The 17,375-nt window shown below is 50.8% G+C and overlaps 1 protein-coding gene across 1 annotated transcript in view; it reads left to right on the forward strand.

Annotated features, from left to right (window-relative positions):
- Nucleotides 1-6,718, forward strand: part of LOC104839568 (Krueppel-like factor 15) — a 7,036-nt gene extending 318 nt beyond the window's left edge. Inside the window, exons 2-3 of the mRNA XM_010579934.1 lie at nucleotides 3,022-3,787; nucleotides 6,541-6,718. Coding sequence (XP_010578236.1) covers nucleotides 3,022-3,787; nucleotides 6,541-6,718 — 944 coding nt within the window. The remainder of the gene's footprint in view (nucleotides 1-3,021; nucleotides 3,788-6,540) is intronic.
- Nucleotides 6,719-17,375: the final 10,657 nt, after the last annotated feature.

Raw genomic sequence — 17,375 nt, forward strand, 5'->3', positions numbered from 1 at the left:
CGGGGGGGGCAGCTCTCCCCGGGAGGCTGCCCGCAGCGGCGGAGGGGCGGCTCGGCGGGGGCAAGGTCGGCCTGGGGCGGGTTTTCTTCTTTTTTTTTAAATTTTTTATTTTTTTCTTCCTCCCCCCCCTGCTCCCCACCCCGACCCGGCGGGATGAAGGGAACCACCGGGCCAGACTCGGTCTCCTCGGCCCCGGGGGTTCCCAGCCTGTTCCTGGCTCTGCTCCCCGCGGTGGAGTTTGGGGAGAACCAGGCTGGTTTGTCCTTGGCCGGGTCGAAGCGTGGGGCACCCCCCTTTATCGCTGAGGGATCTGCTACACGTGGCACTGGCTGTAAGTGTCTGGCTTATTTAGCATGTTGGAGTTGTCCTGAAAGGCTTCGTGCGTCCAGGTTTTTTGCACGGACGCTGTGAATGTAATTCACGGCTCTGAAGAGGTTACAGGTGTTTGTTCGTGTTGTTCAGTCACAAGAGGAGAGTCATAACCCTCGGCTGAGTTCCCAGCTCCTGCTTGTTGGCTGACCTTGGGCAAATTACTTTCTCTCTATGTGCTCAAACTGCACATCTGCTGATTTCATGCAGTAATTGAGCGCTCTTAGGGAATTGAAAAACTATAGGAACAGAAATGCAAAGCGAAGCTTGAAAATGACGTTGACCTTGTCTTTCAGTATGCTTCACTGAAGGCCAAAGTCAGGTCTCCATTTTCTTGCAGTAGCTTATCTGGGATGACAGCACTGTTGACGTGCATTTTGCAACAATGCCTTGGATTGACGAGGCACTGACATCTGTGACAGGTATCTACAAAGTCTGTTAGTAACGGAGCATGCCACCGGGTTACACATTTCCCCTTAGCACCGCTCTGCAAGGTAGAATGTTACCATTGCCCCCACTTAGTCGGGAAACTGAGGACCAGAGCACTCCAGCAACTACCCCAAGGTTGCATGAGAAGTCTGCAGCAGAGCAGGAGACCCTGCTCGGATCTCCTTAGTCCCAAGCCAGCAGCTTAACCACCAGACCTTCCTGCCCTCTGGTTGTGCTTTTCTTCGTGTTGTTAGTTCAACAGAACTGTTCACTCTGAATTTGCAAGATATGTACTAAATGAGGCTCCTGAGCTAAGGAGTTTATAGTTTAATTCAGTTGTCCTGGGGGCACACTGAAGGGATGGAGACTTCCTGAGCTGCTCTGCAAGGAGACCTTGTTGGAAAATCAGGTTTTAAGACTTTCTGGAAGAGGTAAACAGAAGTGTTTTGTAGCCAGAGGGGGAAGGCTTTTCTAGCCTCTGAAGCTTGTAGAAAGAGGAGACAAGAGTCAGAGAAGCAGAGATCAGAAAGAGATCATAAAATTAGTGTGGAGGAAGGAGTGGAACTGGGTGCTGCCTTGAAGGTGATGGTTCAGAGCGTGAATTTGTGTTGTGATGAAAACTTGAAGCCTGAAGGTTGAGATTGGCCCAAACACCTTTCTTACCTCATGTGTGAGCAGTGATGGTCTCTGCTCATCATGACTTGTTGATGCAGAGTTGTGCTGGAGACAGACTGTGGGCAGCACTGCAAATGGCCCTGAGCAATGTGGCATCTTGCTCTTCGCAGGTTTTGAACAATGTGGGGATTATTTCTTCTCAAGGCGAAGAGCCTTTATATCACATCCAGACTGCTTCTCAAAAATTCCCTTTCCAAGCTCTCAGGAAGCAATGATAACAAGGACTGGATTGACTGGTTTGCAGCTCTGCAGAAATCTCATGGACTTACTCACTTATTCTGGAAAAGGTTCATAGGGGACTTTGGCATAGGTTTTCTTTATCTTGGAAACTCACTTGCTGCATTAAATGTAAACAGTAAAAAGATCCTGCCTTCTTGGGTGGTTTAGGTGTTGCAGGAGGAGGATGCAGCCTTGAGGCTGCCCTTTTGCAGGGGCAGGGACAGCATGTGGCTGCTCAGGCACTGTGCTCATGACCTCACGAGCCACACAGCAGGGCCTGTGGGGTTTGATGTACTGAGTCGTGGGAGAGCAGTCACCTTCTGGACACCACACAGGTCTAACCTGGAGATATTGTGATCTTTTTCACCTGTTTTGAAACGTGGTGTTGGTGTCCTCAAGGGCCCTGTGAGCTGACCCCAGACTGTCTGCGATGCTTTCTGGAGGTGTGACTGAGCTGGGGCAGACCTGCCTGAACTGGTTTTAAACTCACTTGTTCAGACACCGATAGCCAGTGTAACCACAGCAGCATGGTTGCTGGTGAATGCTCACCAGAGCCCCAAGCAGTCTGGCAGCAGGCGCTCTCATAGCTGTCTTGTTATCTGTTGCCAAACTAGTTAGCTTTACTCCAGCTGTGATAGGTCTGCGCCAGGTTGTGGTTGTACCAACATTTGCAGTGTGGAGAAACCAGCACCCTCTCTTGGATCTCAATTAACTCCTAGTTGTAAGCCACAAGTCATCTTCTCTGCCATCTAGCAGCCCATACCTGCCCTCTGGCGTAGTGGGAAGAGGGATGAAGTGTTTCATTGCGTATTTTTACCTTAATAAACTCCCCAGAGAAGTTTGCTTCTGGGGGGAATCTAGCTCTTTGCAGCCTATTGGCATCCTGCATAGGAAAATGGTTAGCACGTGGTTTTTGAGCAACAGACTCTGTAAAAACAAAGGCCACTGACTAGTTTTGACGTTTTCTTTCTAATGCACAGTCCATTTTATTCAAAGGTTGAGGTTTTCTTGTGTGTTTTTTAATTTGGAAATAACCTTGGTGGTGTTCCCTTGCAGATGAACCAAGACTTCCCCAGCCTCCGGAGCCCCAGCTGAGCTCTTACAGAGGCTTCTGATCCAGCCGAGCCAAGAGCTTTGTGTGGGCAGAGGACGTGAGTCAACAAATGGTCTCTGTGAGTTGCCAGGAGCTGCTACCCTCCTTGACCAACTCTTCCCTCCTCGAAAGCTTTGCGAGCGCTCTGCAACGCAGCATGCCACCATCCCTTCTGCCGGGACACGGCAGCGGGAGGGCGTCTGGCCACCCAGAAGACTCTGGCCATCTCCTTGCAGGCAGCACCAGCCACCCTGAAGGCACCCTCCTCCCCGTGGCCGGTGCAAAGGGGGAAGACGCAAAACCCCAAATTTGCGAGGCTTACCTCAGGCTGCCTGACTTCTGCAGCAGCCTCTCCCAGGACTTCACTCCAACCCTGGAGGAGATTGAGGAGTTCCTAAGGGAGAAGGCCGAGTTCCTCAAAGACGAAGAAAGCGAGCTTCACCCAGCTGGAGGGAAAGTTGAGTTCAAATCTGAGATCAGCTTAGGTAGCTCTGGGGGACAGCCTGTCTCCAGTGTGGTTCAAGAAGATGATGTCTCAAACGCTGCTCAGCCTGGAGGGACAGCTGATGGTAGTGACCAGGCAGTAGCCACTGGGAGCATTCCTGTTGTCCTCCAAATCCAGCCTCTCCAGATGGACAGTGGCAGCCCGCTAGCACAGAGTGCTACCGGTGGTGTCAGGGTGGCCCAGCTGGTTATCAACTTGCAGGGCCAAAACGTGTCCCTCCTCCCTCAGGTCCAGCCCCCTGTGACCATCATGGACCAAAAGTACGTCAAAATTGCCCCCCTGCCAGTCACCATGAGGCCAGGGGTGCTGGGGGATGTGCAAGAGGTGGAGGCGAACCCCAAGTATCAGAAAGCCCCCCCTTCTCTCGTCCGCATCCATAAGTGCTCGCACCCGGGCTGCGGCAAGATGTACACCAAGAGTTCCCACCTGAAGGCTCACTTTCGTCGGCACACCGGTGAGAAACCCTACACTTGTGCTTGGCCCAACTGTGGCTGGCGGTAAGTGGGAGCCATGGGACTCTGTGCAAACGGGTGTCTGCACCAAAGGCCTGCTGTTGCTTGCCAAGATGCGGGAGAGCTCTTGGCTGGTGAAAATCCAGGATAAAATCACAAGTTTTCTTTCCTGAGTGAATTATAGGTGAGAGCTGGAAGGAGGCCTGGAGGAGTAAAGTTTGTTGAGCGCTTTGGGTAGTTTTCACTCAGTCCAAAAGTGCTGAAACCTCCAGCTGGGGAAGCATAGCTGACACTCTCCCAAACACCCCAAATCCCCCTTGAACTGGATGCCTAAACACCCTCTGGCAATACAGCTTTTCCAAGTGATGTTGTAATTTTACAAGCTTTCTCTGTCTAGTTCAGGATAATTTCTGCAGTTGGGCTACAAAAATGGCTTTTCCCATTAATACTTGTCCCAGGAAATAGGAGTCTCACTGCTTCCTCAGGAACCAGTGCATAATTCTGTGTTTAATGTTTAGCAACCCTTTGCTTTCTCTTGCTGTTTGCCTGCCCTGGCTGCTTGTATCCTTCAGACACCTGTGGGCCTGTAGCGTATCCCTGTGTTGCATTTACTTTTGTTTGCTCTGTGCATGATGATAGTTGTCATTTTCTTTCATCTGTGTTCCCTAAATTAACCCTGCTTTTTAATCTTGCTGCACTTCTCTGATTATTTTTCTGCTGTGGTGTTCTCTTCCCGCTACCGTGTACCTGTCCTGGGGGGCAGGATGCTCAGTACAGCCTTTGGCAAGAAGGGCTGATAGTCCTCAGGTCTTGCATAGCACTTTTCATCAGCAGATCTCAAAGCGTATCACAAAGAAAACTGGTGCTGGCAGCACTGAGCTTTCCTCGTTTCTTTTGCAATGCTTTGGCATACATTCGCTGCCTTGCTTCCCCGGATGGTATGTTATGGCTTCTGTCTCAGGGTGGTGAAACTCGGGAAGGTATGAGACTAGATCTGAATTTCGGGACTCCCTCTTGCCAAGCTGCTGTCCCTTTGCCATCAGCAGTTGTCTGTGTCCCTCCACTTCACCTAGAACCGCAGTACAGGTTTATAGGCATTGGCTCCTTTTGTAGTACCAACCAGTACTGCTAAACCCTCCTGCACCTGATGCTCAGACCCTGGGGACTGAGGAACGGGACAATGGCAACCACACAAGCATCACTTTTCCCTCTGGGAAGGAGGAAGGGGATGGTGCTAGCCTGTACCATAGCATCCTGCAGGTTGTCCACTGAACTGCTGTGTTCTGCTTCACTTGCTGCCCTGCCCTCCCCCTCCATGGGAGCAGTTATACTATCGAGTGATGTACTCGGCTGGGGTTCTCCGGGCCATGCTCTCTTTTCTAGATGTGGCCCTAACTGCAAATATATATGTCATTTCTCCTGGCCCTGCTTTCTATGAGGAGCTGAGACCTTGGAACTCGCTTCTCGCAATAAAGCTGGAAAAGAAGTCAGTGGTTTGCACAGAAGACCTGAGGATGGCCTTGGGACACATTTTGTTTTTGCAGAGCCTTTTGTGAGCAGCCACAGTATTTACTGTACCAGGTGTGAGCTTGAAATCCTATCGCTGGGTGTCTGGGGTTACATCTGAAGCTCCCTGCTTTGTGCTTCTTTGCGTGGGCATGTTTCAGCCAGATGGAAAAACCCTTCCGTCCTAATACTCCTGCCATCTGTGTTGGCTCCTTGGAGGCAGAACAGGAGTAAATCCTGTCCAGTCCTCCTCTCCAGCACTCCCCTGACACTCGGACATGCAAAGCATACTGAAGTCACACCAGCTCCCAGGCCTTGTTGAGATCTTTGAGGTGGCACTCATAAAACACCTGCAGACCAACTTGCTGCAGGTGCCCCCAGGTCTGGATCTGTGTGTGCCAGGTGGAAGAAAGGGTGCAGGAGAATTAAGTGGGACATGCACGTGGTTAAAGGGACTTTCCAGGCTGTTCAGCTGATCTGCCTCAGATGTGCAAATTGCACAGACAAGCAGTCAGAACACTGGGTATTCCTGTGGTCCTTGTTACTGCATCCTCAGAACAGCAGTCAACTTGCTTCGGCATGGAAACCTCTGCTGCTGTGCTCCAGGCCGGGTGCGTTTCTTTTCCTCCATTGGGCTTGGTATTTAAACCAGCTCACAGGCAGCTTCTCTCTCCCCAGCTCCCAGTCCAGCCCAGGCTGACAGTCAAAACTCGCTGCCATTCTGAGAAACAAGGGGATGCTCAGAGTTTGCAGGGAGAACCCATGCTCTCTCAGGAAAAACAAACCTCCTCTCAACAGTGATGCTCTTCTTGGCTAGATGTGGGAGTTATTGTAAAGCCTTTCCACCCGGGCTCCTGAACTGTGTCCTTTAGTCACTGCCAGCTCAGGCTGATGCCCCGAAAAGCAATTTCTCTCACCATCTGGCCTAGGGGCTGTCAGCCCCAAAAAGGTTTCAGCAAGTTGAAAACAAATGAAGGCAGTAGGTGGACAGTGTTCTTTAAGAGCAGTGGAAAGAAATTAAGATCTCAGTGGGTGGGTGAATTCTTTTTCTCTTTCCTATCTCTAAATAACCCCTTGGAGGGGTTTATTCCTTTCCATTACTCTGGCAGGAGCCTGGGGTACCTGTGTCTCACTGGGAGATTGGATGGAGCAGAGCAGAAGCGACCTGCCTAGGGTCACCCCAAGAGGCTGGGGCAGAGACAGACCTCAGCCTCCCACGTGCCAGGGTCCTCATGTTCCCTGTCCTGTCTAGCAGCGAAGGCTGGATCCACCATGCTTCCCTTCTCCTGCAGGTTTTCCCGGTCGGATGAGCTCTCCCGTCACAAGCGCTCCCACTCTGGTGTCAAGCCGTACCAGTGTGCCGCCTGTGAGAAGAAGTTTGCCCGCAGTGACCATTTAGCCAAACACGTGAAGATCCACCGGGGCCAGCCTTACAGCCAGCGGACACTTCAGGGCAGCAGCAGAAATTAAGTCTCGCTGCTCATCCTTGCGAGGCTGAGTCCAAGAGGCCCTGAAGCCAGGCAAACAATGCAAAAAACACTACGCTAATGAAAAGGGGGAAATGACTCTAAGGAATTATAGGAGATCCAGTGTTATACCTCTATTCAGGGATGACCTGGATTCATTCACAGCCTGTTTCTGGTAGTACTGTCCCTCTCTCAAATATAGGTGATGGAAACCTAAGTTAATTCCGGGTGAGCATGTGTATGCAAGGGAGTGGGGGCTGGGGTAGGGGACAGCTTTACAAGATCCCTTTGCACAGCTTGTAGGTGTCACCTGCCTGCTGCAGCGTGACGGGCAAGAACTGGCTTACAGCTCTCCATCCCCGCTGTGGGGCATCCCCTGGGCTGCTGCAGCTGCGAGTCACACCGGCATCGCAAGGCTCTGGGTCAGCAGCATTTCGGAGACAGCCAGAGAAGATTTGTTCTGGCTGGACTTGCTCAGAAACCCACGTGCATGACCCCATCTGGCCCGATGGCAGCCAGGCAGAGCTGTGGATGGACGGGGCAGGTGTTTGTGTGTTGTGCAGCAGCTGCGGAGGCTGAAGGCAGACGGTGGGGACAGCTTTTCCGATGTGGTTGAGATGGTGGTTGTGTTGTCCCTAACTCTGCTTTTCTGTGCTGGTGGTTTTTCACCTGACTGGTATCGGGCACGCTGGCGTCCTTGGGGAGCATGACGTTGCGGCTACAGTTGGAGGGGGGTGGGAAACGCATCTGTTCAGCTCGCTCAATGGTGTGTGTTGAAATGGGATCAGGAGAAACGTAAGCAGCACCAGCAAAGTCCTTTTTTACAGACTGGCATGAAAGAACAGCGGTATGGAGAGACACCAATGTGTATGGACCCCAGAAGAGCTCTGTGCTCTGGTCAGGGGGAGCAGTGCAGCTCACAGGTTGCTGACGTCCTTTTTGTATTTGACTTCTGGTTAATTAAAGGCCAACTCCTTGCCACTGTGCCAACTTCCCGAGCTTTTGCAAACATCTGGGAGGGAATTAGGTGCTTGTACAAACAAAGAATAAGCGTCAGGAGTTTGAGCTAGGCAGTGTGCCCTTTCTACGTGGCTTTGCCAGCATGTCTCAAGCTGATACTTAGCACCTGCAGGCTCTTTTCAGCTCAGGTGTGCTCGTGCCATTCTGCTGCTACCCCAACGCTCTTCCAGAGTAGGACTTCACGCGCTTGTCTCAAGCTGCCCTTGAGCTGGCTTTAGTGTGGAGTGTTGGGTCATACCCAAAATAAGGGCAGGGCAATAAGCTAAACTCTTTTCCCTGCCCTGTGGAGGGCATATTTGTACAGCAAAGAGGTTGTTCTCTGGTCCCTGCAGCCCTTTTCGACTGATGACTCCAGGGAAGGAAAAAGCCAGACTGGTGGGGATGGATATGGTGTCCTGCTCTAAGGGTTTGTACAAGCATCTCTGGAGGAGATTACCAAACTTCTGTGCAAGAAACACAAGCTTGTAAAGCAATCTGTCCTAGTGAAACTGTTGTGTGGCTTGTTGGTGGCTGCTCCTTCCCCAGTGCAGTGACTGGAGCTCTTCCAGCTTTGTTGAGAAGCTACTGCAGTGTGGCTTCAGTAAAAGAAGGAGCAAGGGAGCTGAAAATACTTAATTTATTCTTAGTCTAGAATATTTAGGGATGCTTATGCTGCCCCTGAAGGAGATGCTGCTGCTGCGGAGATTGGAGACGGTTGGAGTAGGGCACCTTCCACCATGTAGGTTCTCTGGTACACTGAGGGTCCCTATGATGAACTTCTTTCTCCTGCTGTTTGTTCTTCCAATGCTGCAGGGCCACAGTCCAGCCCAGGACTGGGTGCTGCAGGTCGCTATACAAGCACCAAAGAGAAGGGTCCACTTCCCCCATGCCTTTGGCCCCTATAAATGGCAAAAGTATCTCTAAAGTGGAAACTTCAGCGTGCAGAAATGATGCATCTGCAGAGGAGAAACGTTACTAAAGCTGGCTTGGTGTTTGGATTCTTCATTGTAAAAACAAGCAGGCCAGCAGCTGAAGGAAGGCTTGCTGGCCAGCTTCCAGCCGCAGCGTAGCAGGGAACTGACTTGTGGCTCACCCAGCTGCAAGGCTGTAGAATGAGCCGCAGCTAATGAATCTGCTGTTAGGTTTCCAAAGAGCTGGCGTGCCTGGGTTGCGTGTTTCTCGGAGAACACCTGCATTGCTTACTTTCCTAATCCCCAGGCGGGAGAGCAGGGTTTACAGCAGAAATAGCTGGAGCCACGCTGCTTGACTTCAGATCCAAGCTTTCCCCAAAGGTCTGGGAGGTCTGGTTTCTGGATCCCAGCTGAAAGTCCTTCATCCTTAGCTCATAAGTGGGTAGGTGTGGATAGGCTGAACAGAAAGTAGCTGCTTGCAGCATGGTTTCTTTCCTGTGTGTGCAAGTGGAAGTGTGTAAGACCTGCAGCCCTATTGTGGGCTCTTTGGAGAGAGCTCTCCCCTCTGGGGAAGGAAGGCAGCTTTTGCAACGATTAGCTGGAAATCCGGGCCGGCCTTGGGGAATGAGTGCTTTCCCAACACACCGTGAGTGCTCCCACCTCTGCCCTGGCCCGGCCAAGCATGACCAGATGCCAGCAAGAAACACAGCCCGAGTTCGTGTGATGCTGAACCTTTAACGATGAGCCAGAGGAGACAGGTATGCAAGAGCCTATTTTGGGTTGCATTTTTAGTGGATTTTTGCCTGACTAGGAGTTTACTTCATACCCTCTTTGCTTGAGGGCTCTCTTTGGAGGCCATAAGCCAACATGACTCATGCCCGTCTCGTGCTTTTATCTGTCCCCCTTTGCTCTTCTCTCTCGCCCCAGACTCTTTCACAGCACTCCCTGTTCTTTTTGGACCTGCCCCATCCTGCCTCCCTCAGCTCTCAGCCGAAGGCGACTGGGGAGATTGCACGTTTCCAGACTGTGGAGCAAGAAGAGCTGTGCCTCATTGTTAGTCCGAGGCCCTTCTCTGTTCTCCAGAAGCTTATCTGCTGGGCAGCTCCCGCAGAGTCCACGCCGGTCCCGGGGTGGATCTACCATGGAAGACAGGGCTGGGAGCGTTGGCAGCAGTGACTTGCAGCTTACCTGGTTTGTTTTGCCATTACTTTTAAACAAACCGCAAAGGGAGGGGAGAGATTTTTATAAAATAAAATACCCTAGATACGTATCTCTTGTGCAATGCGTATTATAGTCTCACCTGCTTCCCTCTGGGGACTTTGGATGAATGGCTTAAAAGGTTTACTGAAGGCTCTGTAATTACCTATCCTTTGCTTCAGTGCGGATATTTCTCCACAGCAGAAGCATTCGTTGTGGAAGTATAGGTGAGATCCGTGGCATCAGGAGGGATGAGGGCCCTTCTGTCCTCCCATGGATGAAAATACACAGGAGTTGCCAAGAGGTGACATAAACTGCCCTTGTGTCACTGGGGCTGCTGGGTTGTTATAACCCTGGCTCCATGTCAAATGGTGCTGTTAAGTGAATGGGGCCGCGTGCCTGCCATGGTTTCCCTGTTGGAAGAGTGGGAATGGGAGGAACTGGTTGCCTTGTGCTCAAAGTGAAAAGGCTGTCAGGTTGCTAAGCAGTGCTTTTTAAGAAATGAAATGCAAGCAGACAGGAGTTGTAGCAGGGCAGGACGTGGGAGAGCACAAAGAGAAATTCAGGCAATGTTTCTAAATTTGCAGCTGTGGCTCTGGATATAGCAGTACGCAGTGCAGAGCCCTCCATCTTCAGCAGCGTAAGTGACAGCACTGACATCCCCAAGCTGCAGCCCACGTGGAGCTCGTGCTGCCTGCTTGTCCTTTGAGATGAGATAAGGGCCAGCGCAAATACACAGTTTGGTTTAAGGCCTCTTTGGAAATATATCTCTTAAGATGGATCATAGCGTTAGGTTTTTCTTTTTTTTTTCCCCAGTAAAATCAGAACTGGATTTTTATTAATGATTCTCCCTTCCGGAGTCCAGTTTTATTTGGGGCAAATGCAATTCTTGGCGTCGTTTCTGTTTCTCCTGGTGGTTAAGCAGCAGAAGCTGGCTTGGGGCAGGGAGCAAACTGGAGCCTTGATTTTCCTTGAAAGGACAGGAAAAGGCCTTTGTGGGCATGGGACCGCACAGGCTGGAAAATGGGCAAACATTTGCAGGAGCGAAGAGGGTCAGTTGAGTTTTCCTCCGCTGCCTGGCCAGCTAGCCACCAGCTGGGCCAGATCCTGGTTGTGAGTAACAAAAGGTTGGAGCTCGTAATGGGAAACAGGTGGAGAAGTTTTGCAGCCCTATCAGCAAGGTGTTAACCCTTGGGTGGCTCAGCAGCACTTCTTGGGCTTGAAGCTGGAAGCAAAAGGGCCAGGAGCCCCTTGTTGGTTTGCATGTGTCGCGGGAGGTGGTTCAAGCTCTTCTGGAGCCATGGCTAGGCACAAAATGCGACGTTTCCTTAGCAAAGGAGTGGGGTATATCATGACCTTGTGCTGCAGCTGATGCAATAGCTTACACCTGATGCCCTGCTCGCCTTTCCTCGCTGTCAGCTGGTGAGCAGGCTCTGGGGGAGCTCCCCTGAGCTACTGCCCTGGGAACAGAGGGGTTAAGGGCACAGTGAAGCCTAATGAACAGAAGAGCTAAATTAAAACAGCTGGCTGGCTTGACTTGGCCTGGCCATGCTGGATGACTTAGTGCTTCATAATCAGCTTTCCAAGTAGGCACAAGTCCACTCGCAGGGTGGCTGGAGCAGGGAAGAACATCTCTGTGTAGGAATAAGGCTAATAAGTTTTGGCTTTTGTTCATCACTTGCCCCACAGGGCTCAGTGATCCTAACCCCCGGCTGGATGCTTGTTTTTAGCATGGACTCCGGACAGGTTGTTTGCAGGGATGCACCTTTCCTAGGAGCTGCTCTCCACTACCTGTGCAGGTAAAACAATTTGCTTTCCGATGTTTTGTCTGAACTGCCTTGCTGGGGGAAGGTTCCCAGCTGATGTGATAAATTCCTTGGCTGGAGCCCTGTGGGAGAGGATGGAGGTGATGGTATCTGGTCAGCTGTGCCATTTCTTGTTGTTTGATCCAGAAAGGACTTATCCTCCTTCCCTGAAAAATCCACCCAGATAAAGCCTTTTTTGGCTTAGAAAGTATGCGGTGGGAGGGGGGGAAATCAGATATGCGATTCGACATCCACGGATCTGTGTTCGCTTTTGGAAACGTTGGTTTTTCTCTGTGAATTACACCAATTTCTCCCCAACTGCCGTTTCACAGCTCCTTGCTAAGTGCTGAGCGCGCTGCAGTCTGCTTCTCACCTCTTCTTTTCAGACCTTGGCTTGTTTGCACAAACAACAGGCTCTGAAATGAAATTCTAGATGTCATTGAAATGGTCACGTCGGGTCCTGACTTTGCCCTGTTGTTACCAGCTGTGACGGTGCTGTTGGGTTGGGCCAGGAGGAGAACCAGTGAGGTTTTTAAGAGTTGTATTTGGGAATTTTATTCAGGATGTGGGAACTTCACAAGGGGAATTGTGCTTTTAGTAGGAGAAGGGCTGTGTAGATAACACGGTGGAAACTAGTTTGGCAATGTTGTGTAATAACCAGAGATCCTCTGGTGCACAGCTTTAGGGCTTAACTTTCATAAGCAGCTGAAACCTCCTCCAAGCCCATCTGAGTCAGTGGAGACATAGCCCTTCTGGAAAAAAAAACCCCAGCCTTTCTCCTCCTGTATCTAGTTCCTCACTCTGTAGTCAAGTTCTCATGTAACTAGGTAATTCTGCTTTTTCCTGAAATGAAATATTGAGTGTATCTTTGCATATTAACAGCTGTTGTATGATCTGGGCATTGCATGTCCTATTCAGCAAAGTATTTAACTCTGGAGCATTTACTACAGCAGTGAACTCCCCTGCATGGCTGTCTGCTGACAAGCCTCAGACTTGCCCCAGTCAAATATCTCCTGGGGGAGTGGAGTTGGAGACTCGTGGACTGGATTAGCCACCCTGTGCCTGCTGTAGGATGCTGAACTTCCTCTCTCCCTCTTATCCGCCCTGAGCATGCAGATTGCCCGGTCCTCACGGCAGGGTCTCTTGCATTTGTAGACTCGGAAATAACAAAGGTTTGAAACCAGCGCAGATCTGTGGCTTTTTGAGAGCATCAGCAAACACCAAAGCAGAGGCAGAGCTGCTCTCTGCGAAGGAAACCCAGAGAACTGAAAAGCCGGAGTGCAAAAAGGCTTTATCAGGTCTGAGAAATACAACATCATTGGCAGCTTGGGTGTGAAAGGGATCACGAGGATGGGAACCGAGTTACTTCTCCATCTTCTTCAAGGTGCTCCTTTCAGCTTCAACAAAGGCAGCTGGTGTTTGGGGGCCCCTCTGTGCCTTGTAATACTCTGTGGGCATCCTGCAGCGCCTTTAGGACCTCTGTGAAGTGATGCCTTCCCACACGAGCAAGTGCCGCCGCATCCTGGGACGTTGGGGGTGGCATCTCTATAAGGAGCGTTGCCTTCATCTGGGTCGCAAAGCCGGGGGCTTTGCCGTGGGTTGCGAGCGGGGTGGGAAGCTGCTCTGAACCAAGTGACAGCAGATTTCCTGCTGTAAACTTGTCAGGTTGATGACTAGCACCATCTAGGCCTCGTAGGCAAACTAGCACTCGTGCCCACTTTTGGGTAGAGCTTCTGTAGGGTAAGAGGGCGGTTGGCAGCCCCAGAGCTGGCCGGTGCCGCTGCGGGACCGGTGCTGTTCCTGCCTCTTGTGTCCGGCAACCCGACTTTTGCATGGGGCACGTCTGAAAGCGAGCGGGGGTCTTGCCTTCCCCCCCCGCTTTCACCTCCGAGGATGTCTTAGGAGCTGGGGTATAAGGCGCTAGTATTGGTAACTGAAGCCTTAGTGATCCGAGAAGGCGTTGAACATGAAGCTTCCCGAGAGCATCTCTTCTGAGAGAGCAGTGAGTGGATTTTCGTTGTGAAACTTTAAAAATGAACAAACAACCCTTCCTTGATCTAATGGCTTTTCCCCTGTGAGTGTATCCTCTCGTAGCTGTTCTGCTTATTTCACGGCTTTTAGATTCCCAGTACTCTTGCAAAGCTTGGTCTCAGAGTTGGGAGCTGTATTAAAATAGCACCTCCATATTCTGGAGCAAGGCCTCATTAGGGTCTGCTTAGCTGTTGCATAATTTTCTGGCTTTCCTGGTGCCTGTGCTTCCCCGCTCCCTCCCGTCGCTCTTGCAAGCCAACAACCATGTGATGGCAAAGTCAGAATCTTGCAGTAAGATTTCTCTTTTTCAATAAGTCAGTGTTTTCAGAAATCTCTGCACTTTTCTGACTGGGTTGTCCTCTGTTTTCCTAGAACTGGCAGTTACGTATCACTTCATGACTTTGTCCTTGCCTCAGAACTTGCAAAATCTATTTCTAGGTGCTGCCGTCTGATTAACCTTCACCAGAAATCCTAACCGAAATGTATTCATTTGACTTCCTTTTTCTGCTGCCTCTTTCTCTTTAAAGTGCCTTTGCATGTGAGCTGCTTTTTAAAAGGTCTTTGCGTATGAGCTTTTTCCAAACCCTGCCTTGTTGCCTGCTTGGTTTTATTCCCTCCCTTTTTCTGTCCTATATTTTTTCCCTTGTGATGTTGTCTAAGATAGGAACAAGCCCACGTTGGATTGCAAACCCACGGCAGGGGAAGCAGAACAAAGTGAGAGTTGCACAAAGTAGGAAATTTATTCTCCCTCTAAAAAAAGATGCTTTGATTGTTTGTCAGTGGAGTTACCCCAGCTGATACAGCTGTAGCTGAAGCCCTTTAGGCCCTTTGGATGCTAGGGTGGAGGGAGTTCATTTTTGTGTGCTGTCCCTCTTCCAGAACAGCCTGCACTGTCTTTCTGGGTTCAGCTCATGCATCATTTCCTAACTGAATGGTAGGGAAATATGAAATTTTTGGGTGTGCTGGTAGATCTTGCTGATGGCAAGTGGAGACAAAGCCAGGGAAGAACCTGGAGTCGTGGTCGTGTGCTCAGAGATGGAGCTCTGCTGTTTGCCCTGCAAAACATGTTTGGACCCCACTTGAGTCTGGCACGCGTGCTGAAATGCTGGATTTGTGTGATCGCATGTCTTGTGAAATGTTCCTTTTCGGAGCGGTATCATTCTCCCGCTTTGCAAGTGAGTTATCCTCGGTGCCAAATGAGGAAAAGATATTCAAAGAAACGGCATGGCATGCGCCAGTCCCGTACGTTGTTCATCACTGCAAAGGCTACAGGAGCTCCCGGAGAAACCAGCTGGTTTCAGGAGCGCTCCCTGAGCGAGTTGTGCAAACTCAGGTGCCGGCCCTTTCCCAGACAAATGGGTTTAGCTCTGTTTGAGGTGCACACATGCAGATGTTGGCAAACCTCCCATGTGTGACTCTACAGGAAGAGCCTGAGCGAGCACAGGGCTTTTCTTTATTTTCCTCTTTGTTTTTTGATTCGGTGTGGGAGAAGGGAGTCCAAGTTCTAAACAGAGCAAGAGGTTAGGATAGAGCACAGCAGAAGAAGGGGAGAAGGTTGGGCACAGGGAGACGCTTGACCAAAGGCTTGTGGTGTTTGTTAGCAAGTCTGGCTCACCCATGGAGTGTCTGTTGTATTTGAGTCATCTGCAGCGCAGAAGATCAGGTAGAGGTGAGGAGGCGATGGCTCGGTGCCATGGGAAAAGGGCCTCCTGAGCTCCAGACCTTTGTTCCTGGGTCAGTGCTTCCTGGCTTGGGTATTCCCAAGGGAAAAGCAGTACTGATAACGTGAAGTGCTCTGTGGAAATAAAGATCGATGCTTTCCACAGAAAAAAAAGAAGAAAACAGCACATGCTTTCATTTCAAAGGCACTTTAATTATTCTGAAAGCTAAAGAAACTGACTCTGGAGTTTTGTGGGGGATTTTCTTGTCCTTTTTCCTTACCTTTTTCTCTTTTTCCCCTCCCTGCCCAGACTCTGTCATGCTTCTTTTTTTTTCTTTTTGATAGTGGAGGTGGGAAAACCAAACCATTCTCTTAACTACCACATTTTAAAATAAAATTAACTTCTGTAAATAAATAAATAGTGGTCAGTGTGGTTGAAAACTTCCTCTCTCCCTATGACAGAAAGCATGCTTTGGGGAAAAAAACTGTACTTCTTCCCTGTAGTCAAGACATCTCGATTGCCTAAACTTCCTTACTTTCTCTGCTTTCATCTCCCTTCTGATCCTCTGTGACTGTGCAGTAAGTGCTGATAAAGGGTTATTTAAAGTTATTGTGAAATGCAACACTGTGTTCCCTATCTTGCTGCTGAGTTTACAAACCTCCTTTCACTTTGTTTGGTCGTCCTTTGGCTCCATGAAATGGGACTGGCTGAAGGAGATGACCTGGTAATGATACAGCATTTGCCTTCATAGAAACAGCATTAATTGCAGCTGGAGCTGCTCAGGCTTAACCAGGCTCTGAGCTAGGACTTGTGTGTTTGGGGATGATGGTACATCCCAGACAAAAATGTACGTAGCTGTGCGGTGCTGTGGCTTCTACCCACGTATCGAGCAGGACTTAAGTTTGTGAGAAGGCAACTGGGTGAAACGTGCAGAGAAGACTTTGTACTAACGCAGCTAACCTTTTACCGGCATGTGTCTAGGAAACTGAAAGCTGCGTGTTTTGGCATGTGCAGTGTTTGACAGTGAAGTGCTGCTTAAATGTTTTTCTTCTCTGCCAATGGGTGGGAATCTGATGGCGAGGCAGCGAGGGCTGTTTGCTCATCGGAGGCAAGTGGGAGAGCGCTGCCTTCTCCGTGCTTCACCTTCCGCTCCCGATGCCTGATCCAATGGAAAATAACTCTGCTCTCGAACCGGTGTGAAGAATGCTTTTTTAGTGGATACCTCAGGACCAAGACTGCTCATCTGTAGGCCGAGGCGGTGCTCCTTAGCAATAAACTGTACCCAGCTGTGGAAGAGCAGTTTCCCGGGGACTTGAGTGTGGGCATGGGTTGCTTTAACGAGTTTCAGCGCGATTAAGGCTTCTGCTGTGTGTGCAGTCTCCATCTGCCCTCCTGCCAGCAAGCCCGGGATCGCCTCTCCCTTCTGGGGAGCTCGAAGGCATCGTGCCTTCGCCACCGGCGTGCTGGGATCGGGTGAGCCATGGACAAGATCCAGGAACGGAGAACATCCACGAAGCCTTGGCTGAACCCCGCGGCCTTCTGTGGGGAATACATCCAGGTGGGTTTCTTCAAACCAAGAGGCCCGGTGCCGCCGCGTTTCCCGGGGTCGAAAGCACGAGAGCGCAGTAACGCCTTTCTCCGGGGGGAGAAGTATTTTTATGCGCGAGTTTGTCGGTGTGGGGACGAGCGGGGAGCTCCGCTGAGGAGAGCACTGGGGTGCGAGGGGGGAAGCGCTGGGGTCTCCCCTGTTCTGCTGAGCCCCGGCACCCTCCTCCCTCGCCTTCACCTTCCTTTGCCTGGTAACCTCCCTTGTTTTGCCAGATTTCTCTAATTTTTAAACACTTTTGTTTTTTAAACGTTTTAATGTTCTGCAGCTCCAGCCCGTGCCCCGCCGGGGCTGGGGGACCCCCGCCGGTTCTCAGCCCCGCTCTCCTCACGGTCCCCCCCGCCTTCCCCGGCCCGCAGGCTGCCGGGGGCGTCTGTGTGCGGTGTGTCCCGCCCTTATTCGTAAGACTCGACTCGAACGCCTACCCGGGCCGCGGCCCCCGCCTCGGGCT

Source organism: Haliaeetus leucocephalus, unplaced genomic scaffold, assembly GCF_000737465.1.
Source record: "Haliaeetus leucocephalus isolate CR32 unplaced genomic scaffold, Haliaeetus_leucocephalus-4.0 Scaffold68, whole genome shotgun sequence".
NCBI classification, from domain to species: Eukaryota; Metazoa; Chordata; class Aves; order Accipitriformes; family Accipitridae; genus Haliaeetus; species Haliaeetus leucocephalus.